Raw genomic sequence first — 19,009 nt, forward strand, 5'->3', positions numbered from 1 at the left:
GCTTGTAAACAGAATTGACTGCTTAGTAGCGTGGGGGGAAAAGAGAGATAAAACATATTTCAGAGAGATAGTCTGAAGACTATTTGTGTTCTTGAGGAAGTAACTGCCACCAGATAAAGCATTTGTATGCAGAATGAAAACTGAGACACAAAAAAAAAAAAGCTGGAGAATTTGCATAAGTGTATTTCCACCTTTCAAAGAAATTAATGCCCTTGTGACTTAATTACTAAAACCATCCTCAAAACACCAATAATTGTTTCTGAAGCAAACACAGCCATCATCATCTTCAGCTGTTTCACATTTGACACAGGTTATCTTCCTCCAGCCACTCGTGCACTTCAAAAGACGCAGTTTACACATTCCCTGCATCTGTTCAGGTACCTGTGAGGAACTCGCTATTTACTACAGCCTCTCTGGACCAGCACTGCGTAATACCTTATTATGAAAAGCAGGGTGGCGAAATGATGGGAACACTTCTAAATGCAGGCACCAGCTTCTCTGCGGGACTGCCTGATGCGCCTCCACGAGGGCTGTGCCAGCGACCCAGACCATGATAGGGGCCTGCATCAGCCAGAAGCATTACCAGTGGTGACCCTGAAACAAAAGCCCTGGTGAGAACAACATTTCCAGAATGTCCTATGGACACTCCTGAAGGTAACTGCAAGCCCAACCTGGACCTCTGCACCAAGAGGGAATTACTGGAGATGGAGTGACCTCTGCTTGTACCAAGCTGCTGAATCCTGGTGGAAGTATGACAGAAGGACCTCATTACCATATGACGTCACCTTCTCTCTAATAAAAGAAAACTACTACCAACTATAAATCTTTTTAAAGCTATTTTATTTACCTTGAAAGGAAACTGATTAGTTGTATAAAACATTATCATACGTTTGTTGTAAAGCCTTCCATCTGTTTGAACAAAAAAAAAAAAATACATTGTCACAGTAAAATAATAAATCTTGTTTAGGTACTAGACTCCGTAATGTCACCCCTGTAGCTAAAGGATCATGGAAGAACTTCAACTGCTGTAACAGAGCTTATGGTCAGTGTACCTTAATGTTAACATATATTCTGTCTGTAAAACTCTGCAAAAAGTGAAAAAATAAAACAAGGTACTCTTAACACTTCTGTACATGTTGCAGGAGAAAGTTGAAGCCATACAGAGACTAAAAAAATATTTTTATTTTAAAATTCACTGACAAATCAAGTGTGCTGCTTGTCGATATTTTAGTAGCTCTAGGATTAGCTCCCATTCAACACAAGACGTGGTCTTTAAAATGTACTACTGTGAGTATTCTAGGATCAGCTAAACAATTTCTAAATAAGCTACCCAGAGAAGACTTCGTTTTAAAATGTTTGTGTAATGAATAAATGGCATGCTCTTCTACTATAACTGTTTTAAGTAGCTGCATAAGCTAAAATTCATAAAAATGTGTAATTTTAAAGCAAGACTAAATTTGTTTATTTATGTTTTAATCCACTGGAAGTAAAACATGTGCTTTCCTTAACAGGCTATTTTGTAAACACTTGCCTTTGCAAGAAAAATTCCAGTATCTGGAATCAGTAACTTAGAAATACGTAAGATGAAAAGGGTTTGGGGTTTGGTTTTTTTTGCTAGTTGCCAAGAGTTCACAAGTTGCCTATTTAAACTCTGCCTTTCAGTAAAATAAGGCAGACTGATTTTTCCTAGTGTGAGCTCATCAAGTTCAGCTTTTGTGCAGACGCTGCAGTAAGGCCAATGGGAAAGGCCCTGTGCTTTTACAGACCAGGCTACTCTTACCTGGAACCCAACTGGAGCCACCCAGCTTTCAGCTACAGGAAAGAGGTTTGGTGCCTGTTCCTCAAGGTGTTTGGATCGGCTACAGCAGTTAGGTGAAAATTGGAAGAAATCAAGACCATTCTGCATAAATAGAATTTTGAAATCTTGCGCGTACGAGGTGGGATTTAGGGTTGGGGTTCTTTCTTTTGTCTTTTAAAATAATTGAGATCTTCAAAGATAAGAAAGTGCACATAAGGTACTCTGCACATGAGAAGAAGCTTCGGCTTCTGGAAAGATTCTCTGTGGGATTCATATTCCATGAAATTCAAGCTGATGGACAGTGGCCCTCTAAAAGGCCACTGGGGTGAGAGCTGGGGAAGGAAAACTACAGGACGCTAAGTATTGGTTTCAGTAGTATGACTACATAATGAGTTCACTTTGAATTCAGGCTGTACTTGTCATGTGAGGCCCTGACTCCACGAGGCCTACGACTCCTATGCAGTTTAAGGTAGTGGGAATTTGATGCGCTAATTATATACAGAGACAGAAATCTTTGCAGTATCTGGCCCCTCGTTTTCAAAATTTGCAAGTAATGAAAATCTAGAAATGAAATCTAAGAAACAAAATTAGTGCATTTCAAATCATTCTAGCTAACATCTTGTCTTTAGACAGACAAATTCAATCCACGTAGACTGAATTGGCCTAAATCAGTAATGTTGCAATAGGAAACTAAGACACCTTCCAAGTCTGTTTTTTAAATCCTCAAAAAAAATATAAATTAAATTCAGTGGCTTACATTGTATATATGCTACATCATAAGGCAAAGTATCATGAAAACCATTTAAAAATTTTAAAAGTCCAAATGCTTTCAACTAGCAGTTCAGCATAAAAAGCAACTAAAAAAGCAATTCCATTAATAGCGGCTGTAAAACAAAATCTTAGAGGGCCTGCAGTGCAGCCCCTGGTCCTGAGAAGAATCTCACTTTTCTTCACTGGCTGAGGTATCATTTCCATCATTCAGTTTCTGTTTTTGCATTCTTGTTCGAGTAGATGCTAAAAAAAAAACAAAAAAAAACCCCAAATAAACAAAAAAAACCACAAAACAAACAAAAAAGAAATACTTTCTTCAGAATTACTTTGAATGTGATTATTGTAAAAATTTGTAATGGCGCGAGGAATAGAAGTACACCATTTAAATAAAAAAAAATCCTCATTTTAAAATAAACACATAATTCTGAGTTGCTTCAGCAATTCTTGTTCAGTCTCACACATCTGAAGAAATTCATTCCACCTGTTCACTCAAGTTGTCACTGCTTCCGTACCCTCACTTGGTCTGTTTTCACCCTCAAGGTGGGCAGATGGACTGCATCACGTAGGGATCTCGTGGGCTCAGCCCAGGCAGATGCCGCGGGCTGAGCAGTCCCTGCATCCCAGAGCCCACCTGCCCAGGAAATGCCCTTTCCCCACACTAACACAACAGGACATGTGACAGAACACCCCCTCCTCCTGACCTCTGCCACGAGTAAACACTGAAACATCTCCCCTACCCTAAAACAAACAACGCGTGCCTGGATCCGTACTTATACCTATCTTGATGAGCAAACAATTGCTAAGTAAGAATTTTTAATGAGCAACTCTGCTCAGCTACAGAGCTCAGATTCCACCAGCGAGTGAGAATGCCTGGTCAGACCAAGCGTGTTCCTTCTCAGGAGTGGAAAATGCAACTCAGAAGTGGGAATGGGGCTGGTTTGCCTTTCATGAGCCACAATTGAGTTTCGTTTGAGAAACAGAAAAGTGATCCTATAAAATCTGAAAGAAATGCTGATCCACAGTAGAAGAAAAAGCAGTCTCAGGCATTTTAGTATAAAAGACAGCAAAGCAACACACACAATTACGTACAATTTTCCTGTGTATATAATTTTCCTTTACTATGCCATAATCGCCTGAAAAGGTGTTACGGCCCACTAAATGCTGCTGCAATTTCCACTGATTTCTACCTGTGAGCTCTCAGCTAAGGGTCTGTCATGACAACAAATGGAAAGCCTTGGCATGCACTGAATTCCATTTCAAGAATTCCAGCGTTTAGGAAGAATGTGTCATGCTCATTTTCTTATTCACATGTAATACAGCATCGTCTGTGCTGCTGTGCCATTTAACATCCTCAAAAAGGCTTCTGAGGATTTCCATTTTATAATCTGCTTTCTCAAGATTAAATGGAACAAGTACAAAGAACTAAGCAAATTACCAAAATGACATCAGTGGTGAGGGATGTTTTTATCTGAGTGAGCACAAACTGCTTTATGCAAGGCACTCACTGCTGTGCAGATAATGAAAAAAATAGTACTCACTCATTTCTGCAAGCTTTTGTTGGAACTTGGATTCCTGGGGTAGGTGTTTGCTGCAGACAGAAAGCATATGATTAAGCAGAAGTTAAAACCTTTTTATTCTCATAACCTAACTTTAAATCAAGGTTAGTTCAATTCAGTGCTATCGCCTCTTACAAAGATGCAAACTCTTTTTTCATCCACACAAAATTCAAGAGTTGCTGATTTCTCATGTCTTAGATTTGTTTTTTGATTTTTAAAAGACTGACTAAAGACAACAAGATGGTTAAGCGCTCAGCTGTAACACTGGGATGCTGGATATATAAGCACTGAAAATCATCCTTGCTTCTGAGACCAAAGCATCTAATTGAGAAGCATTATGCTACCATCCCTCACGTAACGTATTTACTGAAGTTCACAAATGAACAGAAGTTAGGATGTCAGGAAAAAGTTGAAGGCCCCGAGAACCAAATATATGTAAGATCAGTGAAAAGCCAAGAACAATTTCTCACCTTCCATCTGCTTCGTCTTGTCCTTCTATATCAAAGCGCAGCCTCTTCAGTGGCTTAGGAGCAGCACTTACTTCTGCGCTGCGTTTTAGCTGGCAGTCACTGTTGCATACCATCTGGTTTATTTTTTGAAACTTTTCAGAAGTCTGAAATGACAAGAAAATAAGGAAAGAATTTCCTATAGATCCTGAAACTGCTCAAACTTTCCAGATTATCCACTAAAAAAATTAGGAGTCCTAAAACTCTGTGGCTTAAGAACTCTATTTTCTGTCAAAACAACTAAAATAAAATGCAAAACATATTAAAAGTGAAGTCTACATATTTTTTTGAAAGGAGTTAACAGAACACCCCTGTAATCTTTGTGCGTGCAGATTCCATAAAACAATACATTAATTTAGAGGCACTCACTGGCCAGTTCTACAGGTGTCAGCAAGCTCTCCCATTCCTCCGAAAGTTACATGCATTCAAGACCAGACATTAAAAATGTTAAAACTCACCCCAAATGATTCACCAATTGACACCAAAATTCTGCCAAATGAAGAAGAGAAATGTTTAAGATTAAGCTACATTTAACAATGACAGAAGCATCCACTGATTTGCACAGCTTATCAAAGTTAACACAGTCTTCCTCCCTCTCTGCATTAACAGTGCAAACCCACACTACGCTTTGTTGTGTTGGGAGCATTTACGTTTCTATTCAGGCCAGTGAATGCTGAATCACCAAATCAGCCGTACCATATAGACAGAAAAGAAACTGTGGCTTGATAGAATCAGAGGCACTCGCAGTCCGTCTCTTATCAGCAGGAAGACACTTCAGTGCTGGGTACCCAGATAATCGTCCTCTCATCTTTACCTTTAAGTGTTTGCTCATCAAAACCGTGTGGGACTTCAATATAAAAAATAAAATAATATTTTAACTTTTGTACACAGTGGGCCAGGTGCAATGGGACTCACTTGATCCTAGTTTGAAAAGTCCGCTGGAAACTGGCACATTTGCTGTCATCCTCGCCTGCTAAGAACTAGCAACCAGCAGTTTGAAATGTTCTGCGCAGTCAACTAAATGCTCTGGACCATTTTGTTCCAAAAAAGTATGTTCTCTTTAAACAAGTGTACAAAGCTCATCTATGTTTTTCAGGAGTGTGATCCAGAGTCAAAGCCAACAACATTTAAGCACCTAGGTCAGAAAACCCCTCTTGGATGTGACTATTCAAAAAAAAAGAAAAGGAAAAAAAAAAAGAAAAAAAAAAAAAGAAAAACTCCTTGAGCACACTGACTAAACTGAAACAGAGAAGTGCTCAAATATGAATAAAGATTCCAAATACAGGACACAAACTTTTAACCAGAAAAGATTTAACCACCACAGACCACTGGCAAACTAGACTGTGTGGATTTCTTTTTGCTTCCACTAAAATCCCCTAAATACCTTTAATTTACTCAAAGAAATGCCTGTCAACAACCTACCTAGACCTTGGAGTCATCTTTGTGGGCGACTGAAACCCATCAGAGAATTTGTATGGGCTCTTCAAGGGCGAGATGTAGATGTTATTGCCAGCAGGGACACGCCGAGGCGAGTTGGAAAACTGGTAAGGGCTCCGAGGAATGTGTGGGATAGGTGACAGAGTGGGAGGCTATAAAAGTAATAAAATAATCACAAGGTTTTACTGTCTCTATATTCCTAGTCTATTAAATAATGAATACGGAACACAGCTAACAGCTTACCCTGTTGGAGGCATACTGCAATATGTTTGTTTTCAGCTTCTGCATAAACACTAAGTTGTAGAAGACTATAATGGAGTCATACTTTTCTTCCCTGATAAGAACACGTTTGAAAGTCTACATAGGGTGAGAAAATCATACACAGATTTAAAAAAAAGATAAAAAAAAATTACATTTGACAAACTCATAAAGCCATTCATGAAGTCTGTGTTAGATAACAGCTAAAATGGCACGTGTATTGTATGCGAGCCATTTTAACTACTATTTAGAACTGTTCTAAATTGTTGGGTTTTTTCCTAGTGTGTATGAACAGCAGCAGAAAAATATACTTAATTAACTGGCACAGCCCCTTAGTGCAAACAGTTCATCAGTACTTTATCAACATTTTCCAGATTCAAGCTCCATTTACTTCCACACACACAACTGTCAAAAAAAGGCTTCCCTACTCTGCATGCCTTGGAAGGCTAAAAAAAATCATTACTGAACTGCTGTGGCTAAAATAATTCTTTACACATTTGGAGACAAAAGTCTGGAGTTCAGCCAAGGTGCACAAACACACTATAAGAAATTCTGTTACTAAAAGGATGCCCACGGTTCAGTTAACTGTTTGGTGAGCTTTTTTTCTGTTGATTTAATCACTGTTTTGTGCAAAAGTTTAAGTACAGTAAGGCCCTTAACAAAGAAAGGAACTTCTTAATGTTAGAATTAAGACTGGAACGCCTATTTGATATATAACCTTACATGTCTATTTGATATCCAACCACATTTCTATTGAAAGCTGCTACAGAAAGTTATCTGCTTCTCTCCCCTTAATGCTCCATGGAAGTAGGTAACTCTTAAAGAAACTTGGGTTGCTTTTGAAAATCCTGTTGGCTCTAGACCCAAGCCTTTCATCTAGTCTCCAAATAGAATCATAAACCATTATTTAGTAACTTAAAGTAAAAACGTGGAATGAAGTCTACTTTCTGAGGAAAGTTACCAAACTATTTGTGCGAGATGTTTAAAGACACATTTAGTATTAGAGCCAGTTTCCTCCTCCACAAAACAGAGATGCAGTGAAGCAGAAGTTTTCTTTTGTATGGTCAAGTGTAGTTTGGTTTGGTTTGGTTTAGACAGAGAAATAACGAGTTTATTACATTTTTATGGAGGGATAATGTTAAACAATTTCCATACCTCTTGATTTGTGTTGGGGAGCTCCTTGTATGCCGAAACTATTATTTTAAATCTAAGATCTACATTCTTTACTTTGCATATGCCATACATGGAACACATCATGATCTATTAAAGAAACAAGACAAGACAACTAGAAATGCAGAAAATTAATTCAGCTTCTTCATTTCAAGTCAAGAAATCAATTGATGAGCTTTCTACTACTGGCTGTGCTCTAGAAACTAGCATGCAAGGTAACTTCGTAAGAACTTCCAGAATACAACTACTGTTCACTCCATTTCTATATGACAATCAACTAATTTGAGCTGGTAATATCGTCTCGAACTCATCTCACACGTTGCCGTTTTAGGGTAGAATAGCAATACATTTATCAGCCACACATGTTGTCTTCCCAAAGAAAATCAGTATTTTCTTACGTAAATTATTAGAAGATTTGGTGTGTCTTCACTATTCTGAAAATAGCTGTAAATGGTGTTTGAAGATCCCAAAATAAGTAACTGCCAGTACTTTAAAAAACCTGAGATGACAGACTTCACTCTAAATTAGTTTTTCCTTTGAGTGATCAACACAGAGATAAAAACTCAGAAGACAACTTCTAATGGCTAACAAACACATAAGGAACATTTTGTTCAGGAGAGTCTTTTTAAACTTTTTAAAACGTTTTTGTTAATGTTACCTGGTCCAAGTGCCTGTCTCTCATAAGCTCATACTCATTCTGCAGTGTGTGCTGGAAGAGGGTCCAGATCAAGGGTTCCAGGTCAGGATGTTCAGAGAGAAGCCGAAAGAACAGGGTACGCAGTCGTAGATACGCCAGTAGATACACTTCAGAAACAGAAAAAATACGAAACCGAATTGTAATAATAGGGGTAAACAAAATAAAAGGAACATGATGAAGGATGGACAGCAGCTGGACGTGAACCATCTCCCAATACAAAAACTATAAGCCATCAAATGAAGGTAGTAAAAGCCAGGTTCAAAACAAATGAGAAAGATTCTTCATACAACAGCCAGCGGACCCACAAAGCCCACACCAAACGATACTGCACATATTTATCTACGTTGATTCCAAAAGAGTCTGAGGAAGCATTTGGAACATGAATCTACTGAGAGTTACTAAGCAGACACGTCGCAAAATGCTCAGGAAAAACCCTGAGTTGGAGAAAGTCAGAGCTCGGGAAAGATTCAGGGGAAGCACCACATATGCTTGCCCAATTCTTAAGCTTCCCATGAGGTCTATTTATGATCACTGCTGGAAAAAGGATGCTATAACAGAAGAACTCTCCACCTGAGCCCACATGGCTATTCTTACAATCAGTAAGTTAGTTTTCAGGTTGAACTTGCAGTGTGTAGAGTGTACGCATTAACTTGCTGGCACTGTTTTACTGTTTCTTCCAGAGGCAGCTGAGGGTTTGCATTGTGTTTACTACAGAATCTACAATAATCTCTTAAGAAATACTGAGCTCCAAAACCCAAAAAGAATCTCTAACAAGAGAGAACTTCATAACTTCAGCAGGTACAGAAGCAACAAACCTTTTTTGTAGAACAGAGAGAGGGAGGTAGATTTCTGTGGTTTCTGTGTTTGGGGGGTCACACCTGGTGGAGCATCTGGAGTGGAAGTAGCACTTAAAGGAGGTCCAGATGCTTTCTTCTTAGGAGATCTCACAGGAGAAAGATAGCTGGAGATTCAACATACATTAAGCATTTAACATCACAGGTTAAAGGAACAATTGTCTATGAATAGTACTTGCAGGAACTCTTCCCTCTTCCCCCATAAGAAGAAATTAATTTCTACTGTAACCTGCTATTCCCTTATCAGGAATTAAACATTCAGGTTCTTGATTAAATACCTGATATAGGGACTTACTTATTCCTAGGCAAGAAAGGCAACAATTTGCAATTACAAGTTTGATAGGGCTTGGAAAAAAATATTTCAGAATTTGATTTAGTGAAATGTACATGTGTAACAAGCAGCAGCAAATACAACAGTTCAACATAACCTAAGCACCAAGCTTAACAAGTACAAAAACAGAATACAAGTGGATTTAATGATTAAGGGTGATATTAACTTCACATTTTACCAGACCTCAAGCATGCATAGCACTCACAGGTCTGCTGCGGTGTGATTATGTTGGAGAGGCAGATTAAGAGTGGAAGTGGGCTCAGGCTGGTCAGTTTGGCCTTCTCGTTCTTTTGACTGCTTGATTAGATCAAACAGAGGTGACCCCTAGAAAAATGACAGTAACAGTACATTGTACTGAGAACAGACAACGACATTGTATGGATTTTGTTCCTTCTCTAAAAACAACCCCCAAAATATGAGCCTAAACAGAAGACTAATGCTTTGAAATACTTCAGAACACTCACATTTTGCCAGAAAAAATTAAACTGTCTGACAAACTCTAACAAATTAAAATTCTAATCTACATTTTAAATACACCAAACGATTTCTATTTCAACAGCACTTCATTAGATACAGACTAACTGTTGAGACACAGTTGTGTTCTAGAGTCTCTCATTACTCCCTATTAAATAGCCATTCCTGAAAAGAAAAGCAAACAATACAAGACAATACATAAATAGTCATATTTCAAAAAAAAACTGAAATACACACATACGCACACAAAAAAAACAAAACCCCAAAACCCCAACCAACCTGCTGGTGACTGAAAGTTCCTGCTATACCTAGTGTCAATCCATTTCTCCTACAACATCTACCCAATATTTTACATACAATGACATACAAACCATGGTCATAACTCATCTAACTGCACCTGGGACTATTTCAGTCTCTGCAGTATCATGTTCTAGATCTATCTCTGCCAAGAGTTACAGTCTGTTTGAATACATTTAAGTGTCTGCCCTCACGCCCAAACACAAAAAAAAAACCATTTTGATTTTAGGTCAATTATCAGTACTTTAGGCAAGGCAGCTGGAACAAGTGTGACCCTACTAAGATGCAGATGCAGAGAGGATGTAAGCGGAATGGAGAAGCTTCTGGCTGAAGCAACGTTAGTACTACTGCTGATGTTAGTAATAAAGAGCACGCTTGCAGAAACAAGATCTCGGGCTTTTGCTGCTTACGCGTCACGTACAAAACGGAATTATGCTGACACAGCAAGAGTGCATGGGAAAATATTTTGGCACCATATTTATAATTAATTTTGAGAAGTCAGAGTTGCTGGCTTCTGGGTTTTTTTGTTTTCTTTATACAGGCAACTCATCCTTGAGCACAATGTTGCCTTCTAACCACGCAGCATCAGTACTCCAGAAGCAACACAAGAACACTTCGTTAGCAAATACCCGCATTTTCAGGGGGAAAGCAGTATCCGTAAGACTGGGAATGAGGTGAGCAAAACCAGACATTCAGCATTTTCCTCCAGATGATCCTCCAAAACACAGCAGTAAAATCAATCAGCTCAGCACTTTGTACATAAAGCATCGTCCAATTGTACAAGATCTATTTGATCCTACAAATGCATGTTACTAATTAAAATATGATAGCACAGATGACAAATCCATAGCTACAATGATAAACAGCAGAGCACACATGTAAAGCGACCTGCATCACCAGGCTAAGGCAGTAAGAAAAGGCCTAGTAAAAGTAGACAAGATTTACTAGAATTAAAACTAGCATTAAGGCTTTCCTCATTTACACGTATTTCTAAAACAAGAACAACTTTTCTCTGAAGTGCATCAACTAAAAATTCACAGCAACAAGATGAGAGAGATATGAGATTTAAAATCTTTCACACTGTGCAATTTTTAAATTACTATTTTGGCAATACTGGAGCTATATCTTCTATAATAGAAAAAAAAATAGTTAATGACTCATAACCACACAGTTATTTCTCCATCATCTCTCAACCAGATTAGCTCTTGAGCTGGTTTGCATCATCTTTCCCTGTACTTAGCAGTGCCTGCACTTCTCACTTGTTTCTTTCAGTGCTGCCCTTGCTGGAAATGCAGACAAGACCGTCTCCATTTCTCATTCTTCCGGCCACTTGGCCTCTTCCTTTTTATTATTCCCATCAGCATTTCACTATGCTCTGAAGAACCGAAGCTTCTTTCCTAGAGCATTCGCTAATTGGTTGCTGAAACACCACTTGATTCCCTGACTAAGAGTGAATCCTAATTCATTCAGTTCACATTTTAGCTATTAATGATTGGGAAAGTATTGTTTCTAATGAAGCATTAGTAATAGGAAAAGGGGTTGATAAAGGGGAATGAAAGGTCAAGAAAGAAGCAGAAGTTATATTTTTGAAGTTACCGTTTGAAACCAGCAGTTCCTGGTCCTCTCAACCCTGCTCCAATTTTCACTACCCAGAGTGTGATTTCATTAGATAAGATGAGGGGACACAGCAGCTTGCTACCTACGGAAGGGACCTGCCTACCTTTGCATCATTTCCACTCCTCCTCTTCTACTTGCCAGCCTGGAAATTAGTCGACCTCCACATAAGTAATCTGATGCACTAAACCAGCAGAAAGATATCAGAGAAAGTAAAACGAGATTTAAGCCAGCTCTGCAGAGCATCACAAGCGGAGCCAGAACAAGCATTAACACAGGGCAGCAACACCATGGAAGTTGGGAGCAAAGCAGGAAAGAGCAGAAAACGGGGAGTACGAGATGTCCCATGTTTAGCTACCACAAGCTGTTCAGTCAGCTGACCGGCGTGCAAAACTTTACCCTGCAACAATTTAGGAAACCTACTGCTGCTTTCCATCCGTTAGATGAACTACAGTTAGCAAAAGGCTATTCCTTGTGTAGAAACACCTACTTATAGACACGAAGTAGCCAGACATAGAGTCCAATACATCTTTTTTGGCTCCCAGAAATACTAATTGACACTGTGGTTAAAAATGTGGTAAGATAAATGGGGTGTTGTTATCCAGCTGGCCCCCAGTAGCGCAGACCAGCCAGCATTGGCAATGGTGGGATGCTGGAAGGCACCAACTGAACCCATGCCCTTGGGCAAACCATGGTCACGTCGCCTAACCTGACTGCAGGAACTTTGTTAGCGCTGTGGTTCCACGGGCAGGAAAAGGTTATTTAGTTTTCCAACCTGGTGAAATTGAAGGTGGGTGTTTTGCCGATCACAATTTCCACATTACACCTGAAAGGACTTTAGATGAAGCACTCCGTGCTCTTTCCCCAGAGACCCCTATCACTCCCACTGGTAGCTTTGCAAATACACAGGCACGCAGTTGGAGAAGCAGGTGTTACACTGAGGAGAATGGTGCCTCACAAAGAAATGAGGATGCCATAACGCAGAAATACACAGAGACAAGTTTTCTCAAATGCATTTACCCCCTACCTTGCAAACCTGATGGTTTCATTCACATCCTTGCCTCCTTTCTTTATACTTAAACATGAAAAAGACTTCTATTTAGTGAATCTGAAGCACATTCTGCAACTTGCAAGGAGTTTTCAAGCTTATCACAGCAAAGTCTGTTCAGCTTCCATCCCACTATTTGGTATTCAACAATCTACCTCTCACTCGAATGAGCAAAATACAATATCATTAACCAGACAACTATCAGTCCTCTAATAGTCACAGAAGAACTTTAACACCCGGGTCCAGCTTTATCAAACAGGAATGTTTCTCAGTAACTCATTTCTAAAGCAGCATTATGCACACCATCTTTTACAAATTGCATATTGCTTTTCAAAGCTTTTAAGCCGCACTTCAGGTCCTCTCCAATGCATTCCTATCATATGAAAGGAGTTTTGCAGGTTTTACTTGAATTTAATTCTCAGTAAGTGATTAATGTTTCTAGATGCAGACACAAAATAAATTTTACTGATTAAGTGAAATGCTGCTTTTCACTTGAGACCTCCCTGTGACGCCTAGAGAAGCCCCATTTTATTAGTGCAAAAAGGGAGAAAGCAATTAAGGCCTAAAATTTCTCAGGGTCAAACAGCCACTGGCATCAGAATGAAGAGTAAGACTGAAATTTGACTCAAGTCTCTCTCACACTACTCGGGACTTACTGTAACTCTACAACGCTAAACTCCCATGAAATAAGCGGAATTTCATTAAGTGAGCTGCAGGGTGCTCCTCTGCAGCAACACCAACATCGCGCGCGCCTGCAGTGGTTTTTCCCAGTCTGAAAGCTCCTTCCATGGCCAGAACAGGCAGAATTTCTTGTTGGCTAACACTTATTTGGCGATGGTGAAACTACAGGACACACATGTGCCTCCCAGCTTCCTGATCTTTACACCAGCTCTGTCCCAACAACATGTTTAACTGGACTTTGGCTTCCATGAAAACGTTAAACAAAAGACAAAACCCCCTGAATACAGGGAACAGCCACCCTGGGGTTTGGGTGTATCCCACTGACTACAAAGGCAGTCCCGGAGCAGCTTTACTCTGGGCAGTGCTAATTAGCAGTTCGTAGTTTTTAAAACTGCTTTTGTCTTTGTTTTCTATTGGTTTATGTTTCTAATCTTTGTAATGATTCCCTAATCAATTTTCAGGTTTTAGTTATTTGTCCACAATGAATTTTAATGCAGTGTTTATCACTAAACGATGTATGTATCTCACTGCCACGCTCCCTTGGGGTTGTTCTGGGGGTTGTTCATTTCTGTGGGTTTTTGTTTTAAATAATTAACACCACCTCAAATTACTGATTCAGTCAATACAATACATGACATTAAGAAGTGTTCTTCTTGATAATATGCTAAAGGATGGTTGTGATTTTGCAAGGCAAAACAACGCCTATTTAGCATTGACACCTTTGGCATGGAAGCACAAGGACTGGATCGGCACAAGATATTTCCACCCCTTTTCCCATGACAGAATGCATGCTCAGAAAGTTGACTTTTTCTTGCAATTGTATTTTTGAAAGCTTCAAGTGACAATTAGTATTCAGAATTCTGAAATAATTTAGGCCTGCCAAAACAAAATATATTTCACAGTCTACATTTAAATAGTATTTACCATGAAAAAACAGTAAGATTAAGAACCATGTTTTAATTTCATACATAAGAGTTGTGATATATAAACTATGCTCCTACTGGGGCTTGTTCTTACCAAATTTATGAAGAAAAACATTAACAACTTCAGTGTTAATGATATAATTCATATGAGAATAGTGACAGATCTGCTTTTAACTCCTTAGAGCAAATACATGTTTAACACAAATCCTATTCCTATTTTACTCATCTCCAGCATTTAAGATCAAGTAATACTGTCATCAAGCTTTGTGAGGATCTCCTTTTACCTAAACGTGTAGTATCCAGAGGGAGAAAAAAAGGCAGAAAAGAAACACTGACTTAATTAGTTCTGGTCATTTGACAGCAATATTTTGACAGGCTTTTCCTCCTCACACAAGAGGCTTAGAAAGTCAGAAGCTACAGAGGAAGTGACAAGCACATACTGATACACATCAAAATAACACAAATGTGTTTATCTGAAGTCCTTGACGCAAAGCACGTGAGCAGCTGACCTGAAAGCAGATGCCCTAGCCTCAAGTCTGTTCGGAATTTTCAAGTTCAGTTCTCTTTACATTCCAGTTTCTTCTAAAATTTTTAAAAAAAAATAATTATCGCACCAGAAAAAGAGTAACAGCTCCTGGTCTGGCACACAGGACCTGTTGTGGAAACATGGAACCAATTCAGGCAGTCTCTAGTGAATATAGATACTTATTAATATGAAATGAAGCATCTCTAATGGGAGAAACCGAGATTTCTTATGAAAAGCTGTCTGAAGGCCTAATGCAAAAAGGAGTTCAAATCTGTCCAGTCAGAGAAGGAAAGCCAGGTCACCACAACCTGGGTACACACCTTAAAAGTGTGTTGCTTTAAATGATGCTGCAAATCCATTCTCTTTACCATTTTGCAATAATTTAGTCTTCCTCAAAAGCCTCTGGAGAGACCTGGAAAATCTTGATAAATTTTATACATTATTTCAGAATAATTAATACCACAATTTTCAGCCCCTCCACCCCCAAAACTGCTCGTCACCAGATGGTTTTTCATTAACCAATCCTCTATGTTTTACCCGGTCTCTCAGCAAAGGTCCACAGGGCCACCTCACTGCAGCATACAGAGGCATCATCAAAATATGCTTCCTAGCAATGGAGAAGGATGTATGTGAAAACAGCCATCAAACTTCTGAAAACCCACCACATGTGTTTTCCCTCGATATTATGGGAAGGTGTGGGGACAGATGAAAAAAAAAACAAACAACTCAAGCAGCATATCAGAGCAAGATAAACAGCTGACAGGCACAGAGAGAGATCTGGAGTGATAGCTGCTTTTAAAAAACAGCAGCAACAAAGTTGAGATAAATTTAAAAGTGAAACAAATTTAAGACAACCTGGGGGTTTCATCAACTTCAATTTTTTTTTCTTCAGTTTTTAAATTTTAACCGTAAAGATGACAGACCTTCTGTGTTGACAGTGACTAACACTATCGGTATGTTAAAAATTATAACAGACTGATGATAACGCTCTGCAAATAGGGAAACTACTGACACAGTTACTGCTTTGTAGCTCTGCAAACTAATCACCAGCTGAATATTGAAGAGCAAAATAAACCATGGTCACCAGGACTGCTCCTATTTGCCAAGTCTGTGAGACTAACTTTTTAAAGTTAAAGTTCTAAAAAGGAGTTTTCAAAAGGCGTCAACAAGCGGAACTACATTTTGATTCAACTGTTTTGTTTAAACTACTCGGGATGACCCTGAGAGGACTGCTACTACATGGCTTGCAGGTGGCTCTTGCACCACTTCAGTAGTTCATCTGCTCAAGACTCACACAACTTACAGCGCTTTTTATAAAGAAAATTTCCTTTTCTTGCTAAGTAACTGAAGAGTTAATATTCAGCACATTAAAGCCTTAATTACACAAATACTCTGAGTCAGTACAAGCCAGTCATCCACCAAGAGACAGTCCCAAACGTCTCCATCTACCTGCGCCTGCTCTCCCTCCTCCCCAACATCCCCAGTCCCTCTTCTGTCAGCACGCTCTGACACCTGGCCAAGGGACCTGATGTTTTGTTGCTGTTTTTATTTAGTTGGAGGTTTTTTGTTGTTTTATGTAAACACATTTGGCAGGGGAGTCCTTAGTTTTACATTCAGAGCAGCTTCCCTACCCAGTTCACCTTTGGCGATGCAACTGTTTGCGTTTTGTCAAATGACAAGACAGGAACGAGCTGCTGGAGTGTAACATCAGACACCACCTTTCAGTGGCAGTACCAGGGCAGAGAAAGAAGACATGCCTTGCAAATTCCCAGGTTTCTCCCCTAAAGCAGTCAATGCACCTTTGAATGGGGTGATCCTGCAGAAGATCTTCAGATCTGAGGCTCTGACAGGGTCGTTCAGGTAAGGCTCTTTAAAGTAAGTGCTGCCACAGGGCAGATGCCAATGCAGTTACTGGCTAAATGACAGCTATTGAAAGTACGAATAAATGATCAATTTTCACAGTGGAGAGAAGTTATGAGTGAAGTCTCATGCTCTCTGCTGGGACTGCTGCTGTTTAACATTCACAAATGACAGGAAAACCTGGTGAGGCAGGGAAGACAAAAGTGCTAGAAGCACAAAATTATTTTTAGGAAAAACAAACACACTACAATAAGAACTCATGATTTTCAGTGACCAGATGAGAATGATAAAATAGCTGTAAGTGTCAGTGATGATAAAAGCAAAAACAATGAAGAGGGGGAAATGACCTTAACTTTACATTTTAAAAAAGGGCTGTAATGTTGCCATTATTAAAAAAAAAAATTTTTTTTTCAGGGTGAGTACGTGTAATTCTGAAAACACCAACTCAACACTCAAAGGCCAAAGCTTAAAGAATTAACAGAAAAATAATAAAACAGTTATCATTATGCCAGTATAGTAGCCCATGGATTATTAGAGTCACCAAACGAAATTATCAAGCAATAGCCAAAACCAACTACTTTATTGTACAGCTCAAGTGTTCAGCTGTGGAAGTAACCACTACAAAATGTGAATGTGGAAAATCCACTTTGCCTTTAAATAAAACTGCACATGTAGGTCCACAAAGCACTACAGAATACAAAAACCCTTACTGTGTATTGTTTGCTGAACATTATCCAAGAAAATAGCATAGTAGGCTTGTCCTCCACATGTTTTTTTCCCCAAAGCAATTGCTACAAGCCTCTTCCAGATGGATCTGTGGTCTGCACTAGCAGTGGTGCTACCGAAATAATCTATATCTGAAGTAATTAACATGTTTATTACCTAGCTTCCCAGTGTAACCAGGCTTCAGCGTGACTAATTCTTGGACAAAGTTTACTTCTCAAGACTTTTGGGTGAAAGCCAAAGGTCTCAAAAACAAACCGAGCTGATACTAGTTTTCCCCCCTTTCCACGCAAGAAATCACATACAATATGTAAACTAAAACCTACCCAATGTGAATCATTTAACTGTCAGAAATGATACTTCATCAGTCAGCAACACAATGTCCTGCCAAATGTTTTGAGGTTGAGAATTACACCAACAACCTTCAACTAGGAAAACATTAGAAAGTGTGAAGACTTTTTCGTACAGGAATTAGAGAAGAGATGCTTTGGAGAACTATTACGTTAACTGACATTACACAGTATTAAGAAAAACCACTTCTGTAGTTATTTCCACAGATGAAAAATTACACTCAGGCACAAAACAGCACTCAAGCACTTACTTTCTTCAGAAGAACTCTGGGGTCACAAAATGCCTATCTCAGTAAAAAGTATTTCTGTAATGGCTGTTGTAACAATCAAACAGATTGCCACGGTATCACATCAAGCTTTCTAGAAGTTTCATTTCTAATTGACTTACACAGCCTTGGCTCCCAGAAGAACAATAAAGGGCAGTTCCAGGAACTATCTTTCAAAGTACAAGTGCAGACATGACAACAACGAAGTGCCTCTGAGATACTTGGTTAAAGCCAGTGTCGTGGTTTAACCCTGCAGACAGTTAACACCACACAGCCGTTCACTTATTCCACCTCCTCCCAGTGGGATGGGGAAAGAATTGGAAAAAAAAAAAACCCCACCAAACAGTAAAATTCATGGGTTGAGATAAAAGACAATTTAATAGCACAGAAAAGGAAGGGAAAATAATACCAACAACAATAACAATAAAGAATTAGATAAAAATAATTAGACAAAAGCATTCTCCCCGGCTGCACTGTAAAGATTACTTTTAACACCCTGTCCTGCCGGGACTGGCCCAAGGACTATTCCATACCATACGGTGCCATGCTCAGCATATAAACCAGGGGCAAAGCTGGCCGGGGGCTGCTGCTCGGGAACTGGCTGGGCATCGGTCAGCGGGTGGTGGGAAACCGCATTGTGCGTCATTTACTTTGTATATTCAAATTCTTTTATCATTACTATTTTCCCTTCCTTTTCTGTCCTATTAAACCATCTTTATCTCAACCCATGAATTTTACATTCCCCCCCCTCCCAGTTCTCTCCCCATCCCACGGCAGGGCAGGGTGGGATGAGTGAGCAGCTGTGTGGTCCTTCGCTGCCTGCTGGGTTAAACCACAGCCCAGCTGAAACAGGACAGCCAGTAATTCAG

The 19,009-nt window shown here is 39.3% G+C and overlaps 1 protein-coding gene across 3 annotated transcripts in view; it reads right to left on the reverse strand.

The window, feature by feature from the left end:
- Positions 1–823: 823 nt before the first annotated feature.
- RB1 (RB transcriptional corepressor 1) overlaps positions 824–19,009 on the reverse strand; it is an 82,254-nt gene continuing 64,068 nt past the window's right edge. Inside the window, exons 1-11 of one of the 3 annotated variants that reach the window (XM_055701857.1) lie at positions 18,207–18,211; positions 9,584–9,702; positions 9,009–9,154; positions 8,155–8,300; positions 7,482–7,586; positions 6,312–6,425; positions 6,054–6,220; positions 5,090–5,120; positions 4,596–4,738; positions 4,108–4,157; positions 824–2,812 (exon numbers count right to left, since the gene is read on the reverse strand). In XM_055701857.1, coding sequence (XP_055557832.1) covers positions 2,739–2,812; positions 4,108–4,157; positions 4,596–4,738; positions 5,090–5,120; positions 6,054–6,220; positions 6,312–6,425; positions 7,482–7,586; positions 8,155–8,178 — 708 coding nt within the window. In that variant the 5' untranslated portion in view covers positions 8,179–8,300; positions 9,009–9,154; positions 9,584–9,702; positions 18,207–18,211 and the 3' untranslated portion in view covers positions 824–2,738. Of the gene's footprint in view, positions 2,813–4,107; positions 4,158–4,595; positions 4,739–5,089; positions 5,121–6,053; positions 6,221–6,311; positions 6,426–7,481; positions 7,587–8,154; positions 8,301–9,008; positions 9,155–9,561; positions 9,703–18,206; positions 18,212–19,009 lie in introns of those variants that run through there. The other 2 variants (XM_055701854.1, XM_055701855.1) reach the window with 2 other exon arrangements.

Source organism: Falco cherrug, chromosome 2 (genome assembly GCF_023634085.1).
Source record: "Falco cherrug isolate bFalChe1 chromosome 2, bFalChe1.pri, whole genome shotgun sequence".
Classification (NCBI taxonomy): domain Eukaryota; kingdom Metazoa; phylum Chordata; class Aves; order Falconiformes; family Falconidae; genus Falco; species Falco cherrug.